The 18,980-nt window shown below is 38.8% G+C and overlaps 1 protein-coding gene across 3 annotated transcripts in view; it reads left to right on the top strand.

Annotated features, from left to right (window-relative positions):
- The window catches only part of GDPD4 (glycerophosphodiester phosphodiesterase domain containing 4), a 251,177-nt gene that overhangs the window by 144,150 nt on the left and 88,047 nt on the right, over positions 1-18,980 (top strand). For all 3 annotated transcript variants that reach the window (XM_058306029.2, XM_058306027.2, XM_058306028.1), the window contains one exon: positions 2,913-3,069. In XM_058306029.2, coding sequence (XP_058162012.1) covers positions 2,913-3,069 — 157 coding nt within the window. The remainder of the gene's footprint in view (positions 1-2,912; positions 3,070-18,980) is intronic.

Below are 18,980 nucleotides of genomic sequence, written 5' to 3'. Positions count from 1 at the left end.
CTTTTTATTTTTTATTTTTTTATTTTTATTTTTTTTAAGATTTATTTATTTATTTAGTTTCCCCCCCTCCCCTGGTTGTCTGTTCTTGGTGTCTATTTGCTGCGTCTTGTTTCTTTGTCTGCTTTTGTTTCTTTGTCCACTTCTGTTGTCGTCAGCGGCACAGGAAGTGTGGGTGGCGCCATTCCTGGGCAGGCTGCACTTTCTTTTCACGCTGGGAGGCTTTCCTCACGGGCGCACTCCTTGCGCGTGGGGGCTCCCCCATGCGGGGGACACCCTTGCGTGGCACGGCACTCCTTGCGCGCATCAGCACTGCGCATGGCCAGCTCCACACGGGTCAAGGAGGCCCGGGGTTTGAACCGCGGACCTCCCATATGGTAGACGGACGCCCTAACCACTGGGCCAAAGTCCATTTCCCAGTACTGTCTTTTTAGATTCTACTGCCATTTTGCCTAAGTGAGGTTGGAACAATGGCCACCCTTAGAGTCAGCCCCTAGTGTTCAGAAGTAACATCAAAAACAGTGCTTAGCATTCAGACCACACATACCTAGATTTGAAAAACTAGGTTTTATATCCCACTCTGGCACCAGCAAGCTGCACCAAGAGCCCAGGCTGCAGTTCCTACTGCTACCTGCCACAAGACTAGGGGATGGAGGAATGGTAGCCACTGCTGGGCAACCATTCACTGGTATTTGCTGCAAATTACCAGGCTTTTTCTCCAGCTTTTTCTTGGATGCTGCATAGTGTTCCATTAGACTCCAGAGTTCAAAAGTAGTTGATTCAGACAGTTCTTGCCCGTTCCATAGTATTTTTGGTGGAAGGACTGATTCCCAGAACTTTCTACTCTGCCATCAATCCTACAAATCCCCTCTTGGCTGGTGGCTTTTAATATTTTTAAGATATTCTTTTCATCACTTTTGTTGCTGTTTTTAACCAATTTGGTTATGATAATCCTTAATATGCTGTGTGTACGTATGTGTGTGTGTCCTTTTATTTTATACTTGTATGATATCTTCTTATATTTATATTTCTTGGGATTCATTAAGATTCATGCATCTATTGATGCATCCTTTTCATCAAAGTTTTAAAAATTTTAACTTTTCTTTCTTCAAATAATGTTTTCTGCTGATCTCCTCCTTTTAGGACCCCAATTACATATATAATACATAATATATTATATATAATTATATAATATTGCTTAGTTTGTCTCACAGGTTGCTTATGCTCTGTTCTTTTTTGTTTCAGTGATTTTTCTCTCTGTGTTCCTTTTTAGACTGTTCTGTTGCTACATCTTCAGTATCACTGATCTTTACATTATCTGCATCATCTAATCTGCTGTTAATTCCATCCAGTGGAAATTTCCTCACAATTATATATTTTTGTCTCTAGAAATTCCATTAGTTTCTTTTTGTGTCTTTATTTCTGTTTCTTCTCATTGTATTCATTTTTCTTTACACCTATTGTTTACATCATTTATATTTTTGTTTTACATTAACACCCTTGTTAAAAATTCAGTCATCTCTTTCATTTCTGAGATTGTCTCTATTGAGTAATTTCCCCTATTTATGGGTCACATTTTCCTGATTTTTTGCAAGTCCTTAAGTTTTGTTTAAATGCTGGACATTGTGATTTTACATGGCTGGGTGCTATATTTTGTTGTATTTTCCTAAAGAATGTTGGACTTTTCTAGATGTTTGTTTTTAAGGGTTTTTTTTTTAATGTTTTTTTGTTTGTTGGTGGTAGTTTTTTTGGTGACTCAAGGAACCTTCATTCTTTGTCTAAATTAGCCCCATTTCTAAGGTATGGCCCTCTGGAGTCATTAAAGAATTACCTGACTGAGGTCTTTCCACTCTCACTGGATAGAAATTGAATGAGTCACACAACTGTGTGAGCTCTGAAAATTGTTTGTTGTGGAAGTTTCTGTTTGTTTTTTCCCTTGGAAATTGTTCTTGCTAAACTTCATAGAGCTTTACCCTACACATTTATAGATTGGTGTTCAGCCATAGAATACCGAATGGGGGCCCATCTTCAAAGATTTCTGGAACTCTTTTATTTGTATAATTGCATCCTTTGTGGAACTCTGGCATACAAAGTTTAGCTGCCTTGACCTCCCCTAATTCTGATGTCTTTCTCCTCATCTCATTAAGGTAGCAGTGTTCTTTTAGGCCCCACTCCCCCACCCTGTGCTTCCGTTCCTGTCTTCACCCACAGGAAGGTAGGGCTTCTCTCATTTGTTTCCCTTTTATCAGGGATCACAGTTCTGTGGTCCTGGTTGTCCATTGACCAAAAACTGTTGTTTCTTTTATCTGGTTCTGTTTTCTAATGATTTTACAGCAGGAGGACAACTCCCAACACCATTACCCCCTTATGGCTCTTGTGGAAGTTCTCTTCATAGATATTTTCTTGGGAAGGCAAAAGCAATTTTCATAGAAGCAGAGGTTCTCCAAGGCAAATAGCAGATAGCAGAAACTTGTCTAAGAGTACCATCTGGTGTGAGGAGATACCGACGGCAGCTGCCCTCTTGGGGGAAGGGTCAGACAACACAGAAAGATTTCATGAAAACCTGCTTAGTACGATTCCGGGACCTCAGGGTGCTGCCCCTATCTACCCCATTCACCTTACTCTTAAGCCATCACTGTTCCAGCTGCTTTCCCAATGCTGGAAAATTGCTAAATGGGGATCTATTTTTTCACTTTCACTAATATGACTGTTATACATCATGAAAAGAAATGATCCTAGGGCAGAAAAGTATTGATGTCAAAATGTACATGACTGGTACGTAGGCCTTTGGTGAGAGGGAGAGAGGAACCCTAGAAAGGCTTGTGATCTTGATGGGCTTTCTGAGGAGCTGGCCTGCCAAAGTGGCTGAGGATAAGCTATCAACCCCTGCCCCTCTTTTCCCCCTCTGCCTGCAGTTTAGATCGTGTGCCTTTCCTTATGCACGACCAGGACCTGAGAAGAACAACCAACATCGAAGAGGTCCTGCCACAGGCCGCCTTCAACAGCTGTGCCTTCTTCCGTTGGAATTTCCTGTCGATGCTGAATGCAGGAGAATGGTTTTTAAACCCACGGGTAAGACGTATTCCTCAGCCTAACCAACCTGCGTGAAATCCCTCTTGTGTGTCAGCTCATGTGCTGCTCTTGGAGAGATTAGGCAGAAGTGAAGATAGGCAAGTGTGCACATGATTTCATCCCAGTTTGGTAGAAGGACTCCAGTGCTGGCAGGAGGGCCTTTCCGGCAATTCATTCTTATTACTGCTTTCTGCATTCACCAAGAAGTTAAAGACAAACTTGTAAACTTACTCTTACCATATAATTCCTTTTTAGTCAAACATTTCATAAACTTTTGCAGTGTGCCTACCATGTACGTAGATAGCATTTTCCTAGGCATTTTGAGTAGCTCGCAGTCTTATAGATGAGGCAGACTAGGAAACATATTTATTCTTGATTACTTCTTGCCATTCAACAAATATTTATTGAATACCTACTGGGTACTAGGCACATGAAATACAATGGTGACTAAGGACGCATCCAGCCCTAATGCAGTTCACAGACTAGGGAAGGAAACCCAATTACAATATATTGTGATAAGGGCTAAGCCAGAGTTAATTTCAGGTTGCCCCAGGAGCACAGAAGAACGATTTCTACTCTGTCTGATGGATGGGAATGGGGGATTCCGCAAGAAGGAGATGTAAAAACCCATAATAAGTGTAGTAAAATATAAAGCAGGAATTGCATGCTATGCAATTTTGAGGCAAGAATGAATGGCTCTCCTTGAGGGAGCTGAAGACTGCTTCATGCAAGGTGTCATTTGAACTGAGGGAATATCGTCACCCAGGGGAACCATGGGCAACAGTGGTGTATTTTAGAGATTACAGTCTAATGGAGCAAGAGAGTATGTGGTGTGTGTGTGTGTGTGTGTGTGTGTGTGTGTGTATGTGTGTAGGCATATGAAAAAGAGGAGGAGGGAGGGAGAGATTAGGTAAAGGGTGTGGGTTGGGGAGGAGATGGTTGATAAATTGGGAAAAGAGTCTGGGAAAACATATTAAAGGGAGAGTATAGCAATTTTTTACTAACAAGTTTAGAATTATCCTTGAGGATTTTATGTGGACAAAAGAAAAGGTTATATTTGCATGCCTTCTCATGCTAGAAAATAAAGCCATTTACATTTTGCAGCTTATCTTGTCACTTGGATGAGTCCATGTGACCTAGGTTATGCTAACTAGATATGCTTATGTGAGGCTTTGAAGATAACTGCACATAACAGACAGCACACATTGCTGGCCCTTATGGCAACAGAGCTAGCATGGTGTGAGAGAGCAGCTGTGGTAATAGCTCCTTAATCAGGTAACAGTGCAGTAAAGAAAATAAATCCTCAGGTACTTTGAGCTGTAGACTAAGGGTGGAATAGAATTTTATTTGTATTGGGTGCTATTCCTGATGGCTTATTTGATCCTGTTTCATGCAAAAATAGTGAAAAGTGAAGAATAATGTTAGGTTGGACTTAACTACTGAGCCTCTACTTCAGATTCATTCTATCAGCTAATGTCAATAGAAGGAATAGCTGAAAGTCGATTTGTAATTCTTAAAGCTCCTCAGAATATTTGTTGTCTTAGAAGTGCATAGTCCATAAATGCTCTTTTCATAAATGAAAATAATAGGATTGCTCTGACATTCAAGGTTTCTGTGTATATACAGGATCTTGGCAGATATGTATTCCAGAAGAGAAGGTGGTTATTGTATCTGATGTGTAATGTATGCTCAGAAAAGTCTTAGTAGAATTTGTAGAATTACATTCTTCTAAAATTGAGCTAAAGTTTTATTGGCTGACCTGTTCAATGGGGTATGGGGGTGATAAAAAATGAGTGGCTAATTTTAATTAATGAGTAAGTTTTCATGTGTTGGTAGTGGTTAGATTCCATGTGGGAACTATGACATAGCTGGTATTTTTATTAAGTATTATCATTGTTTTTGTTTTTCACAATTTTTCTTCAAAACCATCTCCTGTCTGTGGATGTCTTGAGTTAGTTGTAACTGGTAGGTTTGCATATGTTATTATAATAAATGTGGGTGGATATTTAGGACTGATAATTTTATTTTGGTATATTTAGGTGGTATGCTTGTAATGTTTAGTTATACTATTACTATGGCTACGGAGGAGTATCCTAAATTTGGGGTTGAAATATGGCTATCTGGGGAAATTTACTTTTGGGTTCGATTGTGGAACTTTCTTTGATTGCACAGCTGCATGGTCAGAAGGTATTTAAAGTGTTGCTGTCATGTGATTTAAAAGATTTGGAGGCTTAGATATTTGTTTTTCCTCCAACCAGATTTATTGGACATAATAGATTCTATATACAAAGTGACTGGGACTTGCTGCTTCAAAATATGATCCTTTCTTACCAATATTTTGACAGGTCAATCCATAGGGTGTCAAAAAGCAGTTTGCTTTAAAATAAATAGAAAAATGCCCAATGCACATTAAATGAATGGCCTAACTACTGGATCTTTAATTGTACTATAAGATAATTAACATAGGTAAGAGTGAATCCCCATGACAGGCTGGAGAATTGGTACAAGGCATCGATAGGTCATTTTGTCCACTTCCACTGTGATGCCATCATGTTTCTGGATCATAATGTTCCCATTATCTGATTTTAGACATACCACAGGAATGTAAGTGTCAGAGATTAGCTTAGCTGCTTGCTGGGCTAGAACAGATATCACCCCAGCAGGCTCATCTGGCAAGGTCCCACAGCAGCCCATGTGAATCTGTGACGAAGTCCGTGTGAATCTGTGCATAGCACTCCAACAGTGAATGTATTCTTCACTGTGTTCTCTAAGTGCTGCTCCAAAGTTTCTTCCATTCTGCCTGCTGAGTGCAAACCCCTCAGTTCATCGTGTACTTCTTCTGGATTGGGTATTTTTTGGTAATCGATAAATTGGTTTTGTTTGTGCTAATTAGGCTTGTGGTTCTTCATTGAGTGTGAATAAATGAAGAACACCCAAATGAACACAAAGTCTATTTATTCAGAACTTGCTGTAGCAAGGGAGTTAGCCACACTCACTTTTGTTTGGCAGAGGCTCCAAGGCAGGCAGAGGAGTGGAAGAGGGGGAGATCTCAGGTATGTGCTAAACAGAAGCTTTTGGCATGGGAAGGCTGGAGATGGGTTAACTAAAAGAGAGGCATCCTATGTTATTGGTTAAGGGAGGCTGTTTGTTTTCTCTGCTTGGCCCTAGTTGGAAGTGGGGCAAGAATTAAGGACACTGTTATTGATCAAGTCCTGGCTATTTTGGTTTGCTAGTTATAGAGATTGTGGTTTAGCTTCCTGGGATGGTTGGTATAGATAGCACCAGCTTCCTAGACTGGTTATTGCAGGTAGTGACCAGAGTTTCCTAGTCTGGTTGCTGCTGATAGTGGGTCAGAATTTCCTGGTCATTGTCCATTTGTATATTCAGTCTCTTAGTTACTGCTTTTGGTCATTTTCTCTCTCTTTTTTTAAAAAACAATTATTCAAACTTTACTTCACATTCAAAAAAAATAAAGTAACAGAAAAAGGCAGCTCAACAAGTTATGGAAGCATTGCTCCTAAAAAGTTCTGTCCAGGTACTTTCATCTCATCTAATTCCAGCTACTAATTCAGTTGTTCCTCTGAAGTTAAGAAAGATGCAGAGATGAACACAGATTAAATGATGTAGTCAAAGTCTCCTTATTAATGAAAGAATGAAGAAGAGAATAAAAGCTTCATCATATTCATATCTCACAAAACCAAACCTCATATTCATTTTTTGACCTTTAATATTAATATAGTACCAACTTTGCTTTTGCTACAAAATCATTATGATGTTGTTAACTACAGTCTATAAATTACATTAGTTGTATTTTCCCATGTATCACCACATTCTTAACACCTTGTAGTAGAACATTCCTATATTTATGTTAACCACAGTCCTTATCTACTGCCAAAACCATTCCTATACATTTCCTAATTATCCTCCAGCTGTCCTCCAACTAGCTTTAATCTCCCTAGACTTCTTGTTTCAGCCACAGACACATCCATAAATCAAGTGTTTGTTACATTCATAATAATGTATTAGCATCAAATCCATCCATTACCACATATTTGCATTTGACCATATTAAATATTCTACATACATCCAGCATCCTCTTCCCACATGTCATCTCAAACAAACCTCTACCTCATAGTCCAACTCCATAAGTCTACTCATATTTAGTTCATATCAGTGAGACTATACACTATTCATTTTTTGCATCTGGCTTATTTCACTCAATATAATATACTCAAGGTTCTTCTATGTGCTTCCCCAACTGATTTCTTCTTAGAGCTTCCCCAATTGATTTCTTCTTAGAAATCATGTGCTTCACCAACTATTTCTTCTTAGAGCTGAATAACATTCCATTGTATGAATATACCACATCTTGTTTATCTGTTCATTGGTTGATGAACATTTACTTTGTTTCCCTCTTTTAGCACTTGTGAATAATGCTGCTATGAACACTGGTGTGCAAATATCTCTTCTCATCCTTGCTTTCCGTTCTTCTGAGTATATTCCTAGTAGTGGGATTGCCGGATCATATGGCAGTTCTGTATTTAAAATGTCATCAAGAGGCCATTTTAAATATAGAGGAACTGCCAAATCCTCTTCCTTAGAGGTTGCACCATTTTATACTCCTACCAACAGTGAAGGAGTGTTCCTATTTCTCCACATCCTCTCCAGCACTTGTAGTTTTCTGTTTTGTTTTGGATTTTTTTTTTTTTTTTAATAACGGCCATTCTCTAAGGTGTGAAATGGTATCTCATTGTAGTTTTGATCTGAATTTCCATAATAGCTAGTGATGACTGAACATTTTTTCATGTGCTTTTTGGCCATATGTATTTCTACTTTGGAAAAACGTCTATTCAATACTTTTGCCTATTTTATATTAAGTAATATATAGGTTTTGTTGTTAAGTTGTATGATCTCTTTATATAACACAGAGATCAGTCCCTTATCAGATAAATTTGTTTCCAAAGATTTTTGTGTTGGCTGTCTTTTCACCTTCTTAATAAAATAGCTTGAAATATGAAAGTGTTCAATTTTGAGGCAGTCCCATTTATCTGTTTTTCTTTTGTTGGTGCTCATGCTTTGGGTGTAAGGTCCAAGAAACTACTGCTATCACAAGATCTTGAAGATGGTTTCCTACATTTTATTCTAGAGTTTTATGGTTGTAGTTTTTATATTTAGATCCTTGATCCTCTTAGAATTAATTTTTATAAAGTATAAGATAGGGATCCTCCTTCTTTCTTTTTAATATAGGTACCCAGTTTTCTAAGCACCATTTGTTGGATATGTTTTTCTGACCCAGCTGAGTGGGTTTGATAGGTTTGTCAAAAGTCATTTGACCATAAAAGTGAGGTTCTATTTCCAAACTCTTGATTCAATTCCATTGATCATTCTGTCTATCTTTTTGCCAATACCATGCTGTTTTTACTGTAGTAGCTAGATAAAATGCTTAAAATCTGTGAGAGTCCTCCAACTTCATTCTTCTTTTTAAAGATATTTTTGGCTATTCAGGGCACCTTGCCCTTCGAGATAAATTGGATAATTGGCTTTTCCATTTCCTCAAAAACTTGGTCATTCTCTTGCTTGTGAGAGGTTGATCAATTCAGGGACAGCTAGAGATACAGATCTTCACTGTTCAGAGATTGTTCATTTGTTTTGTATCAACTATACTGCTTGATCTTCTTCACTTTTTTGTTTTCCCATTATTATGGTTATCATCTGATGAGAGAGTGGCGGTGTAGAAGCATTTAAGGCTCTGGATAGAATGCAAGAAACTAACATCATGACCAATGTCTTGGGCAGAAGCTGTTCACTATCTGTTGTCTTCTTTTTCTGAAGTCTTGGGTCCGTGTCTGCTTCTAAAGAACGTCTGTTTACAGAGGATCTGTGAAGCCTCAGTTTTGAAGTATCTTATTGGATTTCCTTCCAATTGTGTGGAAATCTAAATTTCTTCTTTAGTTGTGAAACATGAACCCAAAAATGGTCTTCCTGGGGTTTCACTGCTATATTTGTTGTTAACAGTACCTGAAAAGGGCCCTTCTAATGAAGTTTAAGAGCAGTTTTTCTCTGATGTCTCTTCCAACACACCTAATCTTCTGGTTAAAGGTGAAGAAGAGGCTATATAGAAAGATGTTATAGGAAGCAGCCTTAACCTCTTGTTACATGAGTACAGTATGTGAGTACTCCTAGTGGGAGTAGTTTTGGCCAAGGGAGCTCAGGGGTTTCTGAAAGTTTTACTATGCCATTGATCCTTTCAACCTTTCCAGGATATTGTGGGAAATAAGGACAGTGTAGTTTTTAATTAAGGGGTAACGTGTGCAGAATTCTTTTACAATTCTTCCCATGATATGTGCACCTCAATCATATAGTATAAGAGTTGGGTTGCCCCAGATTGGAAACAAAAAAATCGAGCAGCTTTTTAGTGACTGTAAGCTTTTTGTGAGGGAAATGCTTCAACCCATCCTGAAAATAGGCATATAATAACTAAAACATATTCAAATCCCATGGAGGGTGGTAGCTGGATAAAACCTATCTGAGGGTGTTTAAAGGGCCCTTGAGGTTTTGGTTCCTGGCCATGTCCCATCTTTACATCTTTTCTAGGATCACGTTGTTGACATGTGGTGCATGACTTGAAAATAACCTCAGCTGTCTTTTTAATGTTTCCTCTCCAATGTTGATTTAATATAGTAACCATTTTATCTATTTCATGATGAGTAGATTAATGGAGAAATTTAGTTAGTGTCTATTTGAAATAATATGGTGCCATCAAGCAGCTGTTGTGAAAGTGTCAGAGATTATCTGCAGGGTATAATCCTATTTTTTCCTTTCTTCCTTTTCAAAATCAGGGGCTAAACAATGATACTTTATAATGGCCTCTATGAATTCCTCCAGGATTTTATTCTTTGAGGGTTTGGATAGGATCATAACCTAAGGAGGCTTGTTTGGCATAATGATCTTCTAGATCATTTCCTTTAGCTTTCATGTTATCTATTTTTAAATGGGTCTCATCTTTTATAATAGCCACCTATTTAGGAAGCAGAAATGCTTCTAAAAATTCATTAATTTGTTGTCCATTTTTGATGAGAAACAGAGGTAAGAAACCCCCTTTGTTTCCAAAGCATCCCAAAGTCACGTACTACTCCAAAAGTATACCTTCTATCTGTATATGTGCTTACCCTCTGACTTTGGCCAATTGACAACCTCTAGTAAGTGAAATAAATTCTGCCATCTGGTCTGATATTACCACAGGTAGAGGATAATATTCTAAAGGAAAGCTTGAATTAGTGATAATATATCCTGCTTGATAACCTCCAGTTTCAGTTTTGAATTATGAATCATCAACAAATATTATTAGCTCAGAATTCCCAGTGGGGGTCTCTAATAAATCTGACCAAGTTACAGAGAGTTCTCGGACTGACATGAAACAATCATGATGTTCCCTTTCCTTTGGTAGGGGATGGAGAATGGCGGGATTTGGGTTGTTGCAACAGTAAATCATAGAATGTGTGGGGGAAAGATTAATAGACTCTCATAACTGGTTGAAAGTGTTTTGTGTTCTCAGGCAGTAACGTCTGTACTGTGTGATGAGCCACGAGGTCTAGGTCAAGTGGGAAGCCCGGAACTAGTTCAGAAGAAGCACGAAAAAGTTTTGCCCTGGTGGCTATTGCCCTAAGACAAGGGGGAGAAAAGCCTTTGAACCTGGTCAAGGGAAAGGCAAAAAGATGGGTATTTTGATGTTTCCTCTGAAGTTGAGCTAAAACCCTAAGGGCTTGCCCTGATCGCTTATGCACAAATAGATGAAATGGCTTTTTGTGGTCAGGGGTGCCTGTGGAAGGAATCTGTTGAAGAGCCTTTTTCAGGTTCCAGAAGGCCTGTTCACATTTGGGTTGTATAGCCTCAAGAAAAATTTGGCATCCATTGTTTGCAATACCCAGTTAAAACTAGAAATCCTCTCAGTTTTCATTTTATGAAAGGGTTAGGATACATTTGGGTGGTCTTTAGTCTTTCAGGAGAAAGTATTTTTCCATTATTAGCTAGGTCATGTACTAAATAATGGACTGAATTTCGATTAAAATATACTTTTGAAATTTTATGTCCTTTTTCTGCTAATCTGAGAACAAATAAATGGAATCCTTTTTACAAGCTTCCTTATTCTTTGAACATAGTAGGAGATCATTCTATATATTGTATCAGACCTGACTCACAAGGAAAGTTTAGATCTTTAAGTCTTAATTTAGGAGTGGAGAAAAATAGGAGGGGGTTCAGTGAAATTGCTGTCCTCCCCAGGTGAATGCAAACAGATTTTTATTCTTCTTGTCTAGAGGGTCACTGAACAAGGAAGAGCAGAGATCCATTACAGTGAAGCAAGCGGCTTTGGAAGGAATTGATGATAGGATGGTATTTGGATTAGGTACTATTGGGAAGCAAAAAAACAATTTTGTCAATAGCCCTAAAGTCTTGAACAAATTGGTATCCTTGTCCATTTGGTTTCTTTATTGGCATGAAGGGAGTGTTAGGAGAGCTAGCACCACACATAAGACCTTTGGCTATAAGACTTTTAGCTATAGGTCTGAGCCCTTCCTTTGATTCTTGTTTCAAGGGATTTGGGGGAAGTTTGGATAATAGTTTGGGTTCTGATCCAATTATTTTTTAGCCCATAGAACATCAAGCATAGTGTCATGATTCTTATTTGAGGTATGCATCAAATAAAATGGCGAAGGCAAAGATATATCGCGAGCAACACAACTTGATTATGAATAAAAGAACCCCCTGGAACCTCAAGAAATAGTCCCTCTGGTGTGTATTTAATATTACAATTCCATTTGCAAAGTAAGTCTCTTCCTAATAACTTTACAAGGGTGGTATCACAGAGCAGGAAGGAACATTTTCAATCAAGGGCCCAAGGGTTACAGTTAAGGGCTGGGAGGTAGGAAAACTCTCTGGGTTATTTGAAAGACCTGCCATCTGTGTGGTATGTTTACACTGAGGAAGAGGCTGAGCACCAGTGGCACCCATATCTACCAGGAATTGATGAGGATGGCTGTCTGTATAAGTAATTCACTCTGAGTGTTTAAGGGTAAGGCAAGATGTTTGGGCACTTTTTCTTCCTCAGAGAACCTCATTGATTTGAATTGATGGGATGTTATTTATTTTTATTTTCGTTTGTAAAATAAGGCAATCTTTTTGCCAGTGTCCCTTCTGTTTAGAATATTTACAAGTGTCCTTGTCAGTAGATTTTCAGCTGAGCGGTGGAGCACCTAGCTGTTTAAGCTGCAAGGCCACAAGTTTACTTTGGGTTTTGTTTCATTTTTGTTCTAAAAACCTTTCAAAACGTTCTGCCAGGTGTTGTGGTTCACATAGAGGGGCCGTTTCCCATTCTCATTTCTGTTTTTTAAAAGTAGCCTTCAATTTCTGGTTTAATTCCATTGACAAAAGAAATGAAAGGACTCCTATTAAATCAGCACCTTCTTTAACTCTCAGATATTGTTGGAAGGTATTTCTAGTCTATACTGAAAATCTTCTGTAGTTTCATCTTTTCTCTGTTTGCATGACTGAATTATGGTCCAATCCATTTTCACTGGAAATGTTTCAGCATGCCTTTTAGGAAACTTTTCCCTACTTTTCAGACCTTTATTTCACTCTCAGGTTTGCTGTTGAAAGCGGGATCCTCTACTGATTGTTGCAGGTCATGAGTCAGAGTTTCCTATTTGACTTGCTGCTGATATTGGGTCAGAGTTTCCAGTCACTATCCATTTGTATATTCAGTCTGTCAGATGGATATGACTATTATGGTGGAGAGTTGATCATTCCTTGTAAGTATATTTATTATTATTGAGATTGTTCATGGAAACGAAATAGCTAATCTGATTGATAATGAAATAAGAATAGATACAGAAGTTCAGGAATTGATCCTAAAAGTTTAAAAGAGTTCTGCTTCTACAGCCCAACTTCTGTGGAGCTTTCTTATATCCTTTTATGAAAGTATAATTCTCAAAGCTTCAAAACATAATTCTCATGCAAGTAGATAGTGAGTATAAGTTTTATTTAGTACATTGATGAGGGAACAAGCAGAAGGAAAAAACCCACTCAAAAGGGAACTGAGAAACAAACATATATACAATCAATAAAACAAAGAAATGCTGAAGTTAGATCCAAATCTGGTTACTATACTATATAATAATAAAACCATAACCTTTGGGTTTAACTTCTCTACCAGATAAAAATCATTTGTGGGAAACGGACTTGGCTCAGTGGTTAGGGCGTCCATCTACGACATGGGAGGTCCAAGGTTCAAACCCCGGGCCTCCTTCACCCGTGTGGAGCTGGCCCATGCACGGTGCTGATGCGCGCAAGGAGTGCCGTGCCACGCAGGGGTGTCCCCCGTGTAGGGGAGTCCCATGCGCAAGGAGTGCGCCCCGAAAGGAGAGCCGCCCAGCGCGAGAGAAAGTGCAGCCTGCCCAGGAATGGTGCCGCCCACACTTCCCGTGCCGCTGACGACAACAGAAGCGGACAAAGAAACAAGACGCAGCAAATAGATACAGAGAACAGACAAACGGGGGTGGGGGAGGGGAATAAAATAAAATAAATAAATAAATCTTTTAAAAAAAATCATTTGCATCTCTTTATTAAACCAAAATAATATTAATCTTTATTAGTTTTCTGTGTCCAAACATTAAATTTACATCATCCAGGCCCTGATCAATAGTAAATAGTAATTCAAACAAAGATCCATTCCCTAAGAGTCAGATGACCCTTGGGTGGGTTATTAAAGGATATTCTAGTGTGTTATTACAAAATAAAGCAATCAACTTTTCGCCTCATTTCTAAGTTTTTGAAAAATTCAACAGTCTCCTCTTGTGATCATAAATAACTTCTAAAATTTCTCTACAATAGATACCAGACAATTTGCCTCAGAATGCTTAGAAGCATTAGTTAAAAATATAAATTATATCTGTGTCCTTAATGAGGACAGGGACCTAATCATATCAGATTATATGAAATTTATTCTCAATTATGACCTTCTAGATATGGCCCTGTTTGTTCAACCAATTTGTCCAGTTATATCCTGGTGAAAAGGAGGGGAGACTGTTATTGAACCTATGCAACAGGTAGTTGCCATGAAAAGTCAAGGGACTAAGTAAAAGTATTTGTTTCTCAATTCTGAGGGGTTATTGAGAACAAGCTACTAAATACAAATAATATTTTGCACAAAGCATAACTTAGGAGTTGGAGAAAAGCCAAAAGAGAAAGGGCATTCTTGTGTACCCATCAGAATATAGAACACTAAAAATCAATACCAACAAAATTCCAAAGTGGTAACCACAATTATACTGTCCTCATCAGTTTATCCAATCTGGCATAGTTCTCATCCTGCTGTACCTTGGGTTATCAATCTGCTTTTACAAAGTCATCTACTCCTGGTCTAAAACATAATCTTGGAAATCCTGATGCAGTTTCCTATTACAATCTGATCAGTGTTTACTCAAGATATCTATATTGGCTTATACTGAGAAGCCTGTTCCCACAATTTGTTCCTTGTATCAATAAATAAGATTATCTGTCACAGTCTTTTGAACAAAGATTTGAGTCTGTCCTGTTTCTTCTGTTCTGCATATTGTAGAAGAAGCTTTCAGACAAGCATGGGAATAAAGCAGAAACCACTGATGATAATAAATCTGAATTAATCCAGTTTATTTATTACAGTAGCCAAGAATATCAGAAAGGAGAAAAAGAAAATGCTTTATTAGAGTATAACATACAATTATTTTTAAAGAATTTGGTCTGTGTCCCTTGTGAGTAAGAACATATGATGTATGGACAGTACATTAATGATTCCCCAGGGACTTCCAATTCATTCTGAAAAAATTTTTAATTTTCCAATCTCTGAAACATATTTATATCATTAATATCTTGATTGTTCCAAGATTAACCACGAAGTTAGAGTGTTCTTTTTTATATTTTCTAGTTCCTGCCATATCGAGGGCTTAATAAACAGTAAGTTGTTACAATAGTGAAACATGGGCATTTTTTCTCTGGCCGTGACAAATGAACAGGACTTTTTCTTCTGCCATAAACAAATAGAAAACTACCAAGAAATATATGAAACAACAGTTTTCAGATATAGGGCAACAAGCAGTACAGATCTGTGATCCATGAGAGAAGGTAGTAAACAAGAGAGTCATACTGGCCCTTATAAATTGCCTGGGAGCATTTTCCAGGCCAAAGAATAGGAGGAGGAAATTAAGTAAAGTGTGGGTCTAGTGGAATTGACAAGAAAGACCAAAGTTGTGGTGACTATAATTTTCAAGGAAGAATACCAGAGAGGAGAGGAGAGAGTTCTACAAATAAAGGACTTCTGGAAGCTCTGTAAGAGTCTTGAGTATGTTGCTGATATCTAAGGTGCACACACGTAGGGTGAAGTTCTACAAGGGCAAAAAACTACTAGGAAACTCTAAGCTGAAGCATTCTAAGAACTTAGATGGGGCTGGAAGATATTCAGGTTCTATGTAGGCAGATTGAAGAGAGACTTTGTTAGACACTTGGGGCATTCAGTAAAGACCCTAGAAATGTCACACCACAGTAATAGGGATAAACCAGTCCTAGATTAAAGACTTTCATAGGCCCACTCTAACAAAATAGCAAATTAATTTGCTAATAATATTAAATGCCTGCCATAACAAATATCAACACATATTAAAGGCAAACAATATTTAGAGCTCCAGCAACGTAATAGTTACAATGTCCAGCATCCAAAAGAGAATTTCTAGACATAAGAAGAAGAAGCAGGAAAATATGGCTTAAAATTAGGAGAACTACTCATTAAAAAAAAAATGCAGGGGAGTAGGTGTAGCTCAGTGGTTGAGCTCCTGCTTCCCATATACGAGGTCCCAGGTTCAAATCCTTGTATCTCCTTAAAAAAAAAAAGATGCAGAAATGACAGAGATAGAATCAGCGGAAAAGAACTTTTCCAAAAAAGAAAGAGAGGGAATAAGTGAAAGGCTAGAAAGGATGCCAGGAGTTTCTTCTATAGTTTCCCAAAGATGCACTTTCTTGACTTACCCAGCAAATGCATCCCTTCAACTGTCCTCTGCATCTCTGAGGAAGCATACCATCTTTATGTCTCCTCTGCTGCCTTTGTCCTGGGCAGGTTGGGACAATGGCCATCCTCAGAGCCAGACCTTCAGCAATCCAAAGTAACTAATCCAAAGCCATAATTAGCAATCCACCCCTGTTGACCCTGGATCTTGCAGAAGTGGATTCTTATATCCCTTTCTGGTACTAGCAAGCTATGCCCGGGCTGGACCCCACTGCTGCCTTCTGCAAGAGTGTGGGCTGGGGGATGGTAACTGCCATGCAGAGAGAGCATTTTACTTATCTTTACTGTAATTTACCAGCCTCTTCCTCCTGCTCTTTCCTGAATGTTGTACAATGTTTTACTGGACTCCAGATTTCAAAATAATTGATTCAGGCAGTTTCTGTCTGTTTAATAGTTGTTCTGGTGTAGGAACTGATTCCTGGAACTTCCTATTTCAACATCTTCCTGCAGTCCTTCTCCAGACCTTTATTTCTTTATGCCACTTTAACCCACTGTTTAGAGTCTTTTCCTTTCAATCTGAGGAATTCTCTTCAGCATTGTTCATAGCTTGTAGTGCCCATCTAGTGGTGAAAAACTCCCTCAGCTTTTGTTTACCTGGGAATGTTTTAGTCTCTCTCAAACTTAAAAGAAAGATTCACCAGATATAAAATTATTGGTTGGCAATTGCTTTCTTTTTTCTTTTTTTTTTAAAGATTTATTTATTTATTTGTTTATTCCCCCCACTTCCCCACCCCAGTTGTCTGTTCTCTGTCTATTTGCTGCATCTTCTTTGTCCGCTTCTGTTGTTGTCAGCGGCACGGGAATCTGTGTTTCTTTTTGTTGCATTATCTTGTTGTGTCAGCTCTCCGTGTGGGTGGCGCCATTCCTGGGCAGGCTGAACTTTCTTTCGCGCTGGGTGGCTCTCCTTACGGGGTGCACTCCTTGCATGTGGGGCTCCCCTATGTGGGGGACACCCCTGCGTGACATGGTACTCCTTGCACACATCAGCACTGTGCATGGGCCAGCTCCACACGGGTCAAGGAGGCCAGGGTTTGAACCACAGACCTCCCATGTGGTAGACGGACGTCCTAACCACTGGGCCAAGTCTGCCACCAGCAATTGCTTTCTATCAGCATTTTAAGTAGTTTGTATCACTGCCTTCTTGACTGTCTGTTGAGAAATTGGCACTCAATCTAATTGGGATTCTCTTGTAAATAACTCTTTGCTTTTCTAATGCAGCTTTTAGAATTCTCTCCTTGTCCTTGGCATTGAACAGTTTGATTACTATATGTCTGGGTCTGGTTCTCTTTGAGTTTATACTTTTTGGAGTGCTTCAGGCTTCTTGAATTGCATATCATGACTTTTGTTAAATTTGTAATGTCTTCTGCCATTATTTCTTTGAATATTCCTCTGCCCCTTTCTCTTTTCTCCTTCTGCACTCCCATAATAAATATATTGGTATGTATGAAGGTGTCCCACAGTCCTCATAGGCTTTGTTTGCATTTTTAAAATTCCTTTTTCTTTCTGTTGCTCAGCCTATTCAATTGTCTTGTTTTCAATATCACAGAGTCATTCTTTTGCCACTTCCGATTTCCCATTGAAACCCTCTAGGAAATTTTTCACTTCAGTCATGGTCTTCAACTCCAGTGTTTCTCTTTGGTTCCTGTTGAGACTCTCCAAGTGATTCCCATATTGTTCATTTATTGTTTTCCTCATATCCTTTAGATTTTTCTTCGTGTTTTCCTTTATCTCCTTGAAAATTTTGAGGATCATTATTTAATGTCTTTCTCCCATATATCCAAAGTCTGGTCCTCTTTATTTGTCTTGTAATCCTTTGTTGCACACTTTACATTTTGATATTTTAAAGTGATAACTCTGGAATTTAGTCTCTGAGCTGTCTGTTTCTTAAGTTTGTATCCAAATGGTGATATGACAGGATTGTCTTGCATGCCAGATGCTAACAATGACAACAACAACAACAACAACAACAACAACCAAAATAAAAAGTAACTTTCACTGTCTTTGCAAATTGGCTCTGCTTTGGCCAGTGATCTCCTTCAGAGCTTAGCCCTCTTTGAAGATCATGTAGAGGTGACTGCAATGTACAGGGTTCTTTCTGTCTTATCTGAGCCTATATGGAGCCATGTTGCCTACTTTTTTCCCCTGAGCTTGTGCTTGCTCATCGCCTTAGGAATTCCCCCATTTACAATTTACAAGCATTCAAATGTCCCCTCTACTCCTCTTGAATAACACTTTCCCCTTCTACTATATGTTCTATTTCCATTTCCCCAGGCTGCTTTGACCTAATTGTTTCTTATGCTCCTTAGGTTGTCTGCAAGCTACTTCTCTGCTTTCAGGGTGAATTCTGGGAGGGTGGAGCCTGGCAAAAATTTCCTCGTTCAGGCTTTCAAACTTTTACCTGAAATACTGGCACTAACATACAGGTACCTTAGTATACACTTAGGGATTCCTCTGCTCGCTCTGGAACAGGCTCAGGAAGCCACAGGGTGTGCAGGCTGGCTCTGCACTGCACTGGGGAGGGGTTGAGGGAGGATCCTGCAAGGGCACCAGGAGCTTCTCCTATGGCTTTTGAAACTGCATTTCCTTGGTCAGCACTTGCCAAGTTACTGCAGTCCTTTAACTGTTTTCCATAGTTTTGGGGGAAGGGTACAGTCTTTAAGAGCTGGGGTTGAATCCAATTCAGTCTGAAGCCAAATCTATGTTCTTTTCATTACACAAAACTAGAACAGTGAGAGCAAACATAGGAAGCCAATTCACGTGAACAGGGGTCTATTTCCCTGAGTTACGTGAGAAAGACTAAAAGGGAAGGTCAAGACAAGAA

The sequence above is a fragment of the Dasypus novemcinctus genome, chromosome 10, assembly GCF_030445035.2.
Source record: "Dasypus novemcinctus isolate mDasNov1 chromosome 10, mDasNov1.1.hap2, whole genome shotgun sequence".
Lineage (NCBI taxonomy): Eukaryota > Metazoa > Chordata > Mammalia > Cingulata > Dasypodidae > Dasypus > Dasypus novemcinctus.
The sequence above is the reverse complement of the archived record's forward strand: the minus strand, read 5'-3'. Positions and strand labels throughout refer to the sequence as shown.